Raw genomic sequence first — 14,916 nt, forward strand, 5'->3', positions numbered from 1 at the left:
TGTCCTTCCTGTTTCTTGGTATATGCGCCGCAATACCCAGCATCGCACCGAGTACACACGCTCCCCTGTTCTTAAAAGGGCAGCGTGCGCATTTATATACTATAAGCTGAGAAGCATTTACTATATTGTAGTGTGTTATGATTGAGTCACCGTAGGAGGCAAAAACAGAAATGCTAGCTAAGTCCATAAAACCAGAGAAGTTGGCAGGTATCGGATTGCAGACCCCTGAACCTATCAACACAACTAGCAGTAGCCGTGGGGGGTTCCTACGATGCCCTAGACCCCTCGATCACAGCCGGAGAATTAAATAGGCCTAAAGAAAGAAAGGGGAAATCTAAACTGCCCCAGAGCAGACCCCAAAGCAATAGGCAGCCCCCAACATATAATGACGGTGAAGCAAGATGAAAACACAAACACAGACAGAAAGATAGTCTGAGCAAAGACGGGGCCAGGCTAACTAGATAGGAAAGGACAGGAAGGCTGCTGTCTGCAATCCGTGAAAAACCCTATGAAAATAAGAGCCAACAGACTGACAGTGAAAAAGGCCCTGAAGACGCTAGGCTTCAAAAAAGCTATGTCTGTACTCAGGAATATTCTGAAGACAGAGCAACCGACAAAAGCAGATTCAGCTCACCCCAGCAGGGAATGGCAGAATCCAGAAAAGCAAGGAAAACAAAAACAAAACACAAATGCTAACAGGCAACGCAGAAAACTTAGCTTTAGAGGAGCAGGAATCAGACTGGTGTCCTAGAAGTCCACAGAGAAATCACCCGCAGGGCAGAAGGGCGTCGGCAGCCTTATATCCAGTCCGTGACTCCACTCAGCCAGTCATCCTCATTAGGCTCAGGTGCCTGATAATCAGGCTCATTACCTTCCTTTACCAGAATAGGGAGTTCACCAGACCTCAGTGACGAAGGGGAGAATGAACTCACAACAGTACCTCCCCCTTGAGGAGGGGTCACCGAACCCTCAACCACGCCACCAGGGCGATCAGGGTGAGCCCGATGAAAGGCACGCACCAATCTTTTGGCATGAATATCAGAGGCAGAGACCCAGGAATTATCCTCCTGACCATAACCCTTCCACTTAACCAAATACTGGAGTCTCCGTCTAGCCAGACGGGAATCCAGTATTTTCTCTACCTCATATTCCATGTTACCTTCAACCAATACGGGGTCTGGAGGTGCCACCCCAGGAACAACTGGTTCAACAAACCTCTTCAACAAGGACTTATGGAACACATTATGGATTTTAAATGTGACAGGAAGAGCCAAACGAAAAGAGACCGGATTAATAATCTCCAAAATCTTGTAAGGTCCAATAAATCTAGGCTTAAACTTAGGAGAAGCCACCTTCATAGCAATATTTTTTGATGATAACCACACCATATCACCAATCTTAAACTGGGGACCAATGGTCCAATGTCGATTGGAAAACCGCTGGGCCTTTTCCTGGGAGAGAGATAACTTATCCACCACTTGGTCCCAGATCTGGTGCATTCTCTCCACCACAGTGTCAACACCTGGGCAGGCAGAAGGCTCCGCCTGCCCTGAAGAAAATCGAGGATGAAACCCAAAGTTACAAAAAAAAGGTGACATCAAAGTGGCAGAACTAGCTCTATTATTTAAAGCAAATTCGGCCAAGGGCAAAAATGAAACCCCATCATCCTGATCAGCGGAAATAAAACATCTCAAATACGACTCCAAGGTCTGGTTTGTTCTCTCTGTCTGCCCACTGGTCTGAGGGTGAAAAGCAGAGGAGAAGGACAACTGAATTCCCAGCTTGTAACAGAAAGTCCTCCAAAATCTAGACACAAACTGAACTCCTCTGTCAGATACAATGTTCTCAGGAATCCCGTGTAAGCGAACCACCTGTTGCAAAAACAGGGGCACCAACTCAGAGGAAGATGGCAACTTAGGGAGTGGTACAAGATGAACCATCTTAGAGAACCTATCACAAATCACCCAAATAACAGTCATTCTTTGAGAGACCGGCATATCAGAGATGAAATCCATTGAAATATGGGTCCATGGCCTCCTGGGGACAGGCAAAGGCATCAACAACCCACTAGAGCGAGAACAAGATTTAGACCGGGAGCAAGTCCCACAGGACTGCACAAAATTCCTGACATCATGAGACAAGGTGGGCCACCAAAAAGAGCGACTCACCAGATCTCTAGTACCAAAAATACCTGGATGACCAGCCAATGCAGAGCAATGAACTTCAGACATCACTCTCTTCTTCCACTGGTCAGGAACATACAACTTTCCACTGGGACAACGCTCAGGTTTGTCCTCCTGGAACTCTTGCAGAGCAAGTCTCAAATCGGGCGAGATGGCAGAAAGAACTACCCCTTCGCCTAAGATGGTAGCAGGCTTGGTCACCACAGGAGAATCAGCAAAGAAACTCCTAGAGAGGGCGTCTGCCTTGACATTCTTAGTTCCAGGAAGAAAAGAGACCATAAAATCAAAACGTGTAAAAAACAAGGCCCACCTAGCCTGTCTAGGGTTCAAGCGTTTAGCCGACTCTAGGTAAATCAAATTCTTGTGGTCAGTGAGGACCACAACCTGATGTTTAGCTCCCTCCAACCAATGTCTCCACTCCTCAAATGCCCATTTCATGGCCAACAGTTCCCGATTCCCCACATCATAGTTACGTTCAGATGGAGAGAACTTTCGGGAAAAGAAAGCACAGGGATTCATTTTAGATGTTGCAGGATCCTTTTGGGACAAAACAGCTCCTGCACCAATCTCAGAAGCATCCACCTCTACCTGGAACGGGAGTGAGACATCAGGTTGCCGCAAAACCGGGGCGGAGGTAAATCTTCGCTTCAGCTCCTGAAAGGAAGCAACAGCCTCCGGAGACCAATTCAACACATCAGCACCCTTCTTAGTCAGATCAGTCAATGGCTTGGCAATACTAGGAAATTTTGCTATAAATTTCCGATAAAAATTAGCAAAACCCAAAAACTTCTGGAGGGCCTTCAAAGAAGTGGGCTGAACCCAATCATAAATGGCCTGTACCTTGGCCGGGTCCATTTCAATAGTTGACGGAGACAAAATAAATCCCAAAAATGAAATCCTCTGTACTCCAAAAAGGCATTTCGATCCTTTGACATACAGGGAATTCTCCCTCAAGATCCGGAACACAGTCCGAATATGTTCCACATGAGAATCCCAATCCTTGGAGAAGATCAAAATATCATCCAGATAGATAATCAAAAATTTATGGACAAAGTCTCGGAAAATATCGTTCATGAAGCCCTGGAAGACAGAAGGGGCATTAGTGAGCCCAAAAGGCATCACCAGGTACTCAAAATGTCCCTCCGGAGTATTAAACGCCGTCTTTCATTCATCCCCATGCTTAATGCGGATAAGATTATACGCCCCCCTGAGATCAAGCTTGGTAAACCAGCAAGCACCTCTAACTCTAGAGAATAGATCCGAAATCAGGGGTAACGGATACTGATATTTAATAGTAATTTTATTGAGGGCACGATAATCAATACAAGGCCTTAAAGAACCATCCTTTTTGGCCACAAAAAAAAAAAACGGCACCTAAGGGTGAAGAGGATGGTCTAATATGACCCTTCTCCAACGCCTCCTTAATATAGGATCGCATAGCCTCGTGCTCGGGTACAGATAAATTGAAGAGCCGACCCTTGGGAAATTTACACCCCGGGCTCAGTTCAATTGCACAGTCATAACTCCTATGAGGAGGCAAGGACGCAGACTCATTCTCACTAAATACATCATAAAAGTCCGCCAAATAGTCAGGAACATCATGCGACTGAGGAGAGGTGGAAAAAACCGGAGCCTCACTACAGGCACACCGACAACCCCAACTCACCACAGACACAGATTTCCAATCCAAAACTGGATTATGAATTTGCAACCAGGGAAACCCCAGAACAACGGCATCATGCAGACCATGCAACACCAAAAATCTGCAATTTTCTTGATGGTGTGGGGCGACCCGCATGACCACCTGGGTCCAAAACTGAGGTTTATTTTTAGCCAAAGGAGTAGCATCAATCCCCCTCAAAGGGATAGGCGTCTGCAGAGGTGTCATAGGAAATCCACAACGTTTAGCAAAATCCAAGTCCATTAGGTTTAGCGCTGCTCCCGAATCCACAAAAGCCTTGGCGGAAAATGTGGACAGGGAGCAGATCAGAGTAATTGCCAGAAGAAACTTAGGTTGAACACCACCAACAGAAAACGTGTGTGCAAAGCGTTTCTCTCATTTAGGACAAACAGAAATAATATGCGAGGCATCTCCACAGAAAAAACACAGCTTATTACGCCTTCTGAACTCCTGACGTTGCACCTTAGACAAAACTCTATCACATTGCATAGGTTCAGACGTCTGTTCAACCGGTGGCAACACCTCTCGTGCAATCCTGCGTTCACGTAAACGCCGATCAACCTGAATGGCTAATGACATAGAATCGTCCAGACCAGAGGGAACAGGAAATCCCACCATAGTATCTTTTACGGCTGCTGACAAACCCTTCCGAAAGAGAGCAGCCAAGGCACTATCATTCCAGGTAGTAAGGACCGCCCACTTTCGGAACTTTTGACAGTACAACTCTGCAGAATCTCGACCCTGGTTCAATGTCAACAGGGTCTTTTCAGCCTGATCAATAGCATTAGGTTCGTCATACAACAACCCCAAAGCTTGAAAGAATGCGTTCACATTAGTCAGAATAGGATCATCTGGTTTCAAAGAAAACGCCCAATCCTGGGGATCGCCACGCAGCAAAGAGATGACAATTTTATCCTGCTGCGCGGAGCTCCCTGACGAGTTAGGCTTCAAGGCAAAAAATAATTTACAATTATTTTTGAAACTCAAAAATTTAGATCGATCCCCAAAAAATACCTCAGGTGTAGGGATCTTTGGTTCAACAGCATGCGAACGAGCAAGGTAGGCGGAAATTCCCTGCACTTCCGCAGCGAGCTGCTCCACACGATCAGACAATTGCTTTATCTCCATTGAGAGAAAAAAAAAATTCCCCCTACGGCCTCAGAGATATAGAGGAAAGAATATACACACACTTTTTTCTTTTTTTTTTAAACACAATTCTTTCCTGCTATTGAGTACCCTAGGATCTGCGGTATGGCGGGTGATTCTGTTATGATTGAGTCACCGTAGGAGGCAAAAACAGAAATGCTAGCTAAGTCCAGAAAACCAGAGAGGTTGGCAGCTATCGGATTGCAGACCCCTGAACCTATCAACACAACTAGCAGTAGCCGTGGGGGGTTCCTATGATGCCCTAGACCCCTCGATCACAGCCGGAGAATTAAATAGGCCTAAAGAAAGAAAGGGGAAATCTAAACTGCCCCAGAGCAGACCCCAAAGCAATAGGCAGCCCCCAACATATAATGACGGTGAAGCAAGATGAAAACACAAACACAGACAGAAAGATAGACTGAGCAAAGACGGGGCCAGGCTAACTAGATAGGAAAGGACAGGAAGGCTGCTGTCTGCAATCCGTGAAAAACCCTATTAAAATAAGAGCCAACAGACTGACAGTGAAAAAGGCCCTGAAGACGCTAGGCTTCAAAAAAGCTATGTCAGTATTAAGGAATATTCTGAAGACAGAGCAACCGACAAAAGGAGATTCAGCTCACCCCCAACAGGGAATGGCAGAATCCAGAAAAGCAAGGAAAACAAAAACAAAACACAAATGCTAACAGGCAACGCAGAAAACTTAGCTTTAGAGGAGCAGGAATCAGACTGGTCTCCTAGAAGTCCACAGAGAAATCACCCGCAGGGCAGAAGGGCGTCGGCAGCCCTATATCCAGTCCGTGACTCCACTCAGCCAGTCATCCTCATCAGGCTCAGGTGCCTGATAATCAGGCTCATTACCTTCCTTTACCAGCATAGGGAGTTCACCAGACCTCAGTGACGAAGGGGAGAATGAACTCACAACAGTAGTGCATCTGCGGGGTGGCTCCCTGTCAATAGCTGGAAGCCATCTTGTATGAGTTATTAGTCAGTAAGGTGCACTAATAATGAGTTGCCAGGCTCCCTGGTGGCCAGAGCCTAAACCTCGTCCCGTGGCCAGTGCCTGAATATTGTGCCCCTGGTCCTGGTGTGGCCAGTCCTGTACCCAAAGTAGCCTTGTCCCAGTGCAGCCAGTCCTGTTCCCAAAGTACCCTGGTCCCGATGCAGCCAATGCATGAACATTATTCCCCAGTCCATGAGTGGGCAATCCCTGATCCAGTATCCTGGCTCAGTGTGTGTGAACTAAGCCCTAAATCATTATTGGCGCACCTGAGCAGCTGCAGTACCGGTCCCTGCCCAGGAGTGGTACCTTGCGGCTGCATGCAGCCCAGTCTGTCTCCACCATCAGGAGCTCCAGTGAGCATCTGGTAGCCGCTTAGCTACGCTCCTTCGGGTCCACAAACCCACATGCGCCACGGTTGGGCGGAAGATTACCCTTTGATACTGTTTATATTATTCGGTGTGCCGCCTTCTTACTTCTTTTGTATACCCACCTTCCACCATTATTTAGAACTTTAAGTAAAGCACATTTTTTACCAATACTTGTTATACATGTTTTGGTCGGCTTTCTCCTACTTTAGTCCTGCATTTGCTGAGATAATCTATATACAATATTACGACCTGAATGTTAGTTTATTGTGGTATTGTCCTATGTGTTGCATATTCCGTTTGGATTAGTAGCAATGGGGCCCGTTTTGGACTTGAATTCCATGATCTGTTACTACATTGGAGCACACATGTGTTACTCCCAAACGGAAATGTGAACAGAGCCTTATAGAACACGCATTTGCATCGTCTATTACAGGCAATGAATCGTAACCCTCTAATTTATGTTTCACTACTAGGCTGTGATTGACGACTATGGAAATTTTGGGTGTTTTAGAACCAGAAGATGAACCTAAAGAATCCATGTGGTGAGTATCTGCCCCGAGCACTTTTAGGGTATGTGCCGATTTCATCACAGATTTCATTTTCCCTTGGACGGGAGATGATGCTGGAGAGCTGCAGTGATTGCTTACAGATATGGATGTGGGTCTATCCATGGTTTTGGGTGTTAGTGGCAACTAAATCACAGTATTGTACAGAACCGATGGGTTATCATGGCATGCGGGGGTCTGACGAAAGCCCCTGTGCCTGTCAATGAAGCTCAGCTGCAGGCAGAGCTCCATAGGAAAACTGCAATGTCCCAGTACCGTATATAGTACAATACAGTACTTTATACAAGTATTGCTGTATGTAGTGCATGCAATTGAATGACCAAGGGCACTAAAATAAAGTGTGAAGAAAAAAAACTAAAAATGTAAAAATTTAAATCCCCCTAACCGCCTCCATTTTTCCCCTAATGTACAATTTTAAAAAATAAAATCGTCGTGTCTCAAAAAGTCCAATCTACCAAATTATAAAATGAGAAACTAGGTCTGAGCTGAAAAAGTAAATCAATGTGTATGTAAAATGTAAATGCATATAAACACATGACCTTTACACAGAGAAAACCAAAAACAAATATCCTAAAATAAAAAAGTAAAAAATAAATTGCAAAAATTGCATGAAGGTAGTAATAATACTAGGGGTATTTAGTAAGCATAATTTAGATCAAAATAATGTACAAGCCATCCCGCCACGTCAAGGCAACCCTTGCGGGACAGTCCTAACTCTTGTATTTAAAACCTTTCCACTTGTCAAGTGACGTAAATGTGAACGAGGACCAAGGGACTGAACCACTAGTAAAAGCATATTTTTTACTTTTTTATTTTAGGATATTTGTTTTTGGTTTTCTCAAAATATAAAATTGTTGTAACCGTACATAAAAAAACTGGAAAGAAAAATAGAAGAATCAAAATACTAGAATTGCGCGACCTCCACATGTCACCTGAAAAAAATACAGTAAAAACCCATCACAATCTCACATGTACCCCAAAATGGTATTGATAAAAAGAACAGGTCAACGTATCAAAAAAAATAAAAAGTAGAACTGGCACAGCTCCATGAACGAAAATATAAAGTTACGGGTTATTTTGATAAAATCATTTTTTTCTCTGCTGTAGATGTAGTAGTGCTCAGAATGCTGAGTGATGTATAACCCTGTCCACACCTCTGATTGGTAGATTCCTGTGTATAGTGTCAGCAGTCTGCCAATCAGTGGTGGGGGCAGGGTTACACATTAGCTGGACTGCTTTGCACAAGACACCGAGTCAGGCAGTGATAATCTTCTGCTGATGAAACACTGATTGTACTGAAACTAAAGCACACACAGCCTAATAAGGGACACATCACAGGAATCGAGCTCTATTGCTTTATATTATGGTGCGCTCAGATTACATAGCAAAAACCTGCTGACAGATTCCCTTTACGTATTCTGCCCTATGTAACAGCAACATTATAATGGGGACATATTAGATCATTTAGACAAAAGGCACAATATGTTGTTGGCTAATAAGATAGCAGATCTGTCCTTGTTATATCCTTCCCATACATGTGGTGGAATATGTGGGGTACAGGTGAGCTCTGTCCTTTGCCCCCCCTGGCTGTCTTCCTGTAACTTATTTTCCCTTAGAACCTTTTTAATATGTGTCTGATGTAAGATAGTGCTTAGTAATGACAGCAGATCTATTTGTGCAGTATGTTTACTTGATGTCTCAAAATTCCTCGTTATTGGTTTATTCTCCACAGGTACGCTTTCGCTCCTAACGGAGAAGCACCGAGCCCTCGTGTCGGTCACACATGTCTTTATGTACCTGCCCCTGATGTCCGAGGGAAGGGAAAAGTCGTCATTATTGGAGGGGCAGATCCCGATTGCTGCTACTCTGATGCTCACATTATAAATCTAGGTAAAGTAACGGCTGCTGGTTAGTCACTGACATATAATTCAGTTTTTATCATGTTTTACACTTGAAGATTTCCCAATCGCCGGGGGTCTGACTGCTGGGAACCCAAGCGATCTCAGGAGCCCTGCATTAATAGAGCATTGGTCGATCATGTTCACTGTTGCTCCATTCATTCAGCAGCAGCAGGAAGCCAGTGGCTGACACTGCGCGCTACTGAAGAGCAATGAATGCTCTCTGCACTCTGCGATAAACAGTTCCCGTGAGTATTTTGAAGCAGGACACTGTTAGGGAGCAGAGGAAGGTAAGTGTAATGGTTTGTTTTTTTAATCTTTTCCAATGGGGCCATGCATACCAGGAACGGGATGGGACCAATCATACTAGGATGCCAAAAATAAATGAATATTCATTGCCCTCCATGCCCATGGGCGTGGAATGCAGTGCATATTCATTGCCCTTTAGGAGTTAGCCGGAGCCGTCGGCTCCTGCCTCTGTGACCCGCTGCTCCGCCGAAACCGCTCCCCCACCTAGCCACCACAGACAGAGCCGGTACAACCGGACTATAAAATGCACCGCCCATTTTCCTCCACGTTTTGGGAGGAAAAAATTGTGTCTTATAGTCCAAAAAATACAGTATGCACGTGCTTCCGGTATCAGTCGAACACTATTTCCCTTTCTTTTTTTTTCTTTAGACACTTATGAATGGGATAACGCAGACTGGAAGGACCTGTTACCACGCTATGAACACGCGTGCTTCACATGTACCAGTGATCCCAATAGAATCTGGGTGTTTGGTGGAGCTGAACAGGCAGAGAACAGAAACAGCACTCAAGTAATAATCCCCGGTATGTATCTCATACAGAAGTGTCATGCCTTAACCTGCCTCCAAATCGGGCCAATGGAAAGAAAAATACCATCTACGTGTCTTATTTTTTATATTTTGGGTTTTTTTTATTCTGACCTTAAAGGACTGCTTGAAACATTTTAAATTGCGCTCCCTTTTTGTGGAAATTTTCGTTCTATATTTTACATATTATTTGATGGGGATAGGGTTAAAGTTAGACTGGCAGACAATTTAGACTGGCAGTGCCTTTTTTTTTTTAGTTTTTTTTAATTTATATGTTTTATGCTTTGCCATTTTTATTTGTTTTATTGATTGTGCATCCCACAAGGTGTTAAAAAGACCTTTTTGTTATGGGGGAGCGGATGTTCATTTTAAAATATCTTTACCTTCTTTTTTTTAGTTTATGCTCTTTATTCTTTTTACTCTTCACTATTTTCACTTATTTATTTTATTATTTTATGCATCATGCATTGTAAAATATACATACTTTTTTTTGCTGATTTTTCCACTATAATTAGGGTTTTACTGGAACCTAGCTTCTCCTAATCTTTCCCATCAACCGGTGATCACCTGTTTACTGGGTAAGGAGGAGGAAGCAGGGTGAGTGCTTCCTAATCCATATACACAACATTAGTTCAACGCTGTGTATACAGAGATAAAGGAGGTAAATGTAGTAATAAAGTATAATATAACTTCTCTGTGGGGAGTCTGGCCGTGTCTGACAGCAGGCATTTCTTCACCACAGCTTCACAATCTTATGAAAGCTGCTTAGATTGCTTTGACATTTTAGAGCGTCAGTGTAGGTTTAAGAGTGGACTGGCTGGGTGTTTAAAATCTTAGGGGTGGAAGTAGTTAAAGGTGTATACCCATCTCAGCTGTTCAGGACTGAGATGGGAATAACTGTATATATGCAGCAGCCAATGGTGGCCAGGATTGCTGAAAACGAAGCAGTGGATGAGAGTTGCATAAATAGTGTTGTGTGAGCGACTCTGTTTCCGTAATTTTGGAGTTACGACAACTGGGAAGGGGAAAATCTATAGGCCCTGTACACATGACATAGATGGTTGACTTCAATCAGATGTGTTTTTCGATTGCATGGAGCAGAGCGATACTTTGCTGATGACCCCCCCCCAACCAGCACTTGCTATAAACAGAAAAAAATGATATTTGTTTAGGCCTGTTTCACACTTCAGTTTTTCACAATCAGTCAAGATCCGCCGATTTCCAAAAAAACGGATCCGCCATTTTTATTTGCGGATCCGTTTTTTTCCCCATTGACTTTCATTATCGGCGGATTTTGACTGATGATCGTCCGTTGCGTCCGTATTTGTGCAGATCCGCGAAAATTGTGGCGTCCGCTGAGATCACCGAACGAACCATGCAACGTTTTTTTGCTGTCCGGATCCGCATTTTCCCCTTTTAACCCTGAATCAAGTGTCGCTACTGGATGAAAATTCTCTCTCTCTCTCTCCCTCTCCTTACCGCTCCCGGGAGATCCCGCCCGCGACATGACAGCTGCTCCCGCGAGATCCCGCCCGCGACATGACAGCTGCTCCCGCGAGATCCCGCCCGCGACATGACAGCTGCTCCCGCGAGATCCCGCCCCGCGACATGACAGCTGCTCCCGCGAGATCCCGCCCCGCGACATGACAGCTGCTCCCGCGAGATCCCGCCCGCGACATGACAGCTGCTCCCGCGAGATCCCGCCCGCGACATGACAGCTGCTCCCGCGAGATCCCGCCCGCGACATGACAGCTGCTCCCGCGAGATCCCGCCCGCGACATGACAGCTGCTCCCGCGAGATCCCGCCCGCGACATGACAGCTGCTCCCGCGAGATCCCGCCCGCGACATGACAGCTGCTCCCGCGAGATCCCGCCCGCGACATGACAGCTGCTCCCGCGAGATCCCGCCCGCGACATGACAGCTGCTCCCGCGAGATCCCGCCCGCGACATGACAGCTGCTCCCGCGAGATCCCGCCCGCGACATGACAGCTGCTCCCGCGAGATCCCGCCCGCGACATGACAGCTGCTCCCGCGAGATCCCGCCCGCGACATGACAGCTGCTCCCGCGAGATCCCGCCCGCGACATGACAGCTGCTCCCGCGAGATCCCGCCCGCGACATGACAGCTGCTCCCGCGAGATCCCGCCCGCGACATGACAGCTGCTCCCGCGAGATCCCTCCCGCGACATCACTCCTGCTCCCGCGAGTTCCCGCCGTACCTGCGACATCCCGATGAAAGCTCCCATCGTCAGCATGCCCGCTCCCGAAGAACACTACATCGCCGGTATTTTTTTTCTTTTTTCCCAGGCGCGGTTCCTTTAAATTTTCACCTTTGCCGGATTCATCCATCCGCCGATCCGATGACACACGTTCCTGTCAGTTCGCCTGCGGATCCGTTTTCCGCTATTTTGGCAGATTTAGACTGACCAGGAAAATGGATGTGTGAAACAGGCCTAAGTGATCATGATTATTATCTTCTCTATTTTTCAGAAAACTGCTCATGGAAAACCCCAGAAGTAGAAGGACCTTGCCCTTCCCCAAGGACATTTCATACCTCATCTTCTGCCATTGGGGATAAATTCTTTGTTTTTGGAGGAGGAGAGAAAGGTGCAGATCCTGTCGCAGATAACAAACTCCATGTGTTTGATACAAGTAAGATGTAATATTACTTTTATGGGATTAAACGTGAACCTCAAAAATATTTCACGCATCCGTTCATTCCTCACCCAAGAATCTGCACAAACCCTAGTCCATGCCCTCATCATCTCTCGCCTTGACTACTGCAACCTCATGCTCTGTGGCCTCCCCTCAAACACTCTCGCACCCCTCCAATCTATTCTAAACTCTGCTGCCCGACTAATCCACCTGTCCCCCCGCTATTCCCCAGCTTCTCCCCTCTGTCAATCCCTTCACTGGCTCCCAATTGCCCAGAGACTCCATTACAAAACCCTAACCATGACATACAAAGCCATCCACAACTTGTCTCCTCCATACATCTGTGACCTCGTCTCCCGGTACTTTCCTGCACGCAACCTCCGATCCTCACAAGATCTCCTTCTCTACTCCCCTCTTATCTCCTCTTCCCACAATCGCATACAAGATTTCTCTCGCGCATCACCCCTACTCTGGAACTCTCTACCACAACATATCAGACTCTCACCTACCATCGAAACCTTCAAAAAGAGCCTGAAGACCCACCTCTTCCGACAAGCCTATAACCTGCAGTAACCACCGATCGACCAAACCGCTGCACGACCAGCTCTACCCTCGCCTACTGTATTATCACAAATCCCTTGAAGATTGTGAGCCCTCGCGGGCAGGGTCCTCTCTCCTCCTGTACCAGTTATGACTTGTATTGTTTAAGATTATTGTACTTGTTTTTATGTATACCCCTCCTCACATGTAAAGCGCCATGGAATAAATGGCGCTATAACAATAAATAATAATAATAATAATAATAACCTACAGGTATGCAGAAAGATGACAGAAACGCAAGATCCTATAATATAATCATTTGTTTAATCCTCTTGTATTAGTAATTTTGCTCTAAATAACAGCACCTACCGGTCAGCGCCATCCTTTAGGTATCCACCTGCAGCAGTGGAAACTCACATTACATCCAATAGGGTGGAGATAAAAAGCCTAGGATACAATATGGACTATTTCTGGTTTGTTCTGCTATTGAGAACATAATCAGTAATACAAGACACTGAAGAAAAAAGCAATTACAGTATGAGCTACTGAAAAATAATCATTTTCCTGCATAACCAGAGGTACATCTCAAATATTAATTTGATCCTAAGATGAATGAAATTCATTTACTTATTGCACAATCCTTTTTTCATAGCCAGCCTGACATGGACGCAGCCGACAACATCTGGTGATCCCCCTAAGCCACGTCATGGCCACATTATTACTACTGTAGGAACCAAGCTGTTCATCCATGGTGGGATGGCAGGCAGCTCATTTTTTAATGACATGTTCTGCATTGACACAGGTAAAATCAATGCCTATGGATAATGATAAATTGAACTTGTTACTATATTCGTACTGAGAAAAGAGGTTTTTGAAACCAGGCCACCTTATCAGTCCTAGGAAGGCAGGAGCAAGTAAACTGTGTGTACTTGCAGGAAAAAAGAAAGAAGGTTCCAGCTCATAAAATTCCCCAAATTTATGTGCAAAATTTAAAGCATGAATCCACACAAGTGAAGCTCAACATGTTTCGAACTCTCGCAGGCGTTCTTTGTCTGAGCTACATGAAAGTGGACACCAGAAGTCCTATATACAGAGAAGTGAGCAATAGAGTCTTCTATGAGGGTCACATTCTAAAAACTTGCAGATTGGCTGAAGGAGCCCAATAACAGCATAGATATAAATGAACAGAAAAAGCATGAAAAAAGGAATAAATACTCAAGAAAAAGCATGCAATATACTTTAACAGGATAACAGGTACCAAGGTTATCCAAAATGCCTCTTGTGTGAAGAGACGTTCTCCTGAAGTCTCCTTCCCTCAATTAGTTGGTTACAGTTTCAATATCATATACTCTGAAAAAGCAGTGCCATGGTGAGTAACAAAATGCTTAGACGCATGTGAGGTCACACGATGTGAACTGGTGGAGCAAAAAGTGTTGGTTAAAATGTTCAGATATTCAACTTTCTAGTAGTGAAGCCTACTTATATTTTATTGCAATTGCTACAAATTAAGATATAGACAACATTACGGGAATTGTGATTAATAAAGCCTCCAATTTTAATATTGTAATTGGTGATGAGCTGACGTGCTCAGTTAAAGGGAATCTGTCACCCCTTTTTTGAGATATCATATAATGATATCATTCAACTGTGTGTCACATAAGGATTCTCTTAGTACTTCTGCTTCCCCCTGACCCTGCACCTTTCATGCATAAATACCTTATTTATATCGGTTCAGATGTATGTAAACTGCCGCTGTCCGGTCCGATGGGCGGGGCTTATTCAACTGCTCCCCCCTCCCTATCTTGCTCTATGCATTTCTTCTTGTGTAGACAGGGAGGGGGGAGCAGTTGAATAAGCCCCGCCCATCGGACCGGACAGGGGCAGTTTACATACATCTGAACTGATATAAAAAAGGTATTTATGCATGAAAGGTGCGGGGTCAGGGGGAAGCAAAAGTACTAAGAGAATCCTTATGTGACACACAATTGAATGATATCATTATATGATATCTTAAAAAAGGGGTGACAGATTCCCTTTAAAGTGTTA

The 14,916-nt window shown here is 45.1% G+C and overlaps 1 protein-coding gene across 2 annotated transcripts in view; it reads left to right on the top strand.

Moving 5' to 3' along the window:
• RABEPK (Rab9 effector protein with kelch motifs) overlaps positions 1–14,916 on the top strand; it is a 34,393-nt gene that overhangs the window by 1,513 nt on the left and 17,964 nt on the right. For both annotated transcript variants that reach the window (XM_073590734.1, XM_073590735.1), the window contains exons 2-6: positions 6,852–6,920; positions 8,677–8,834; positions 9,521–9,673; positions 12,166–12,327; positions 13,523–13,672. In XM_073590734.1, coding sequence (XP_073446835.1) covers positions 6,868–6,920; positions 8,677–8,834; positions 9,521–9,673; positions 12,166–12,327; positions 13,523–13,672 — 676 coding nt within the window. In that variant the 5' untranslated portion in view covers positions 6,852–6,867. The remainder of the gene's footprint in view (positions 1–6,851; positions 6,921–8,676; positions 8,835–9,520; positions 9,674–12,165; positions 12,328–13,522; positions 13,673–14,916) is intronic.

The sequence above is a fragment of the Dendrobates tinctorius genome, unplaced genomic scaffold, assembly GCF_039654945.1.
Source record: "Dendrobates tinctorius isolate UK_male_01 unplaced genomic scaffold, ASM3965494v1 ptg000120l, whole genome shotgun sequence".
Taxonomy (NCBI): Eukaryota; Metazoa; Chordata; class Amphibia; order Anura; family Dendrobatidae; genus Dendrobates; species Dendrobates tinctorius.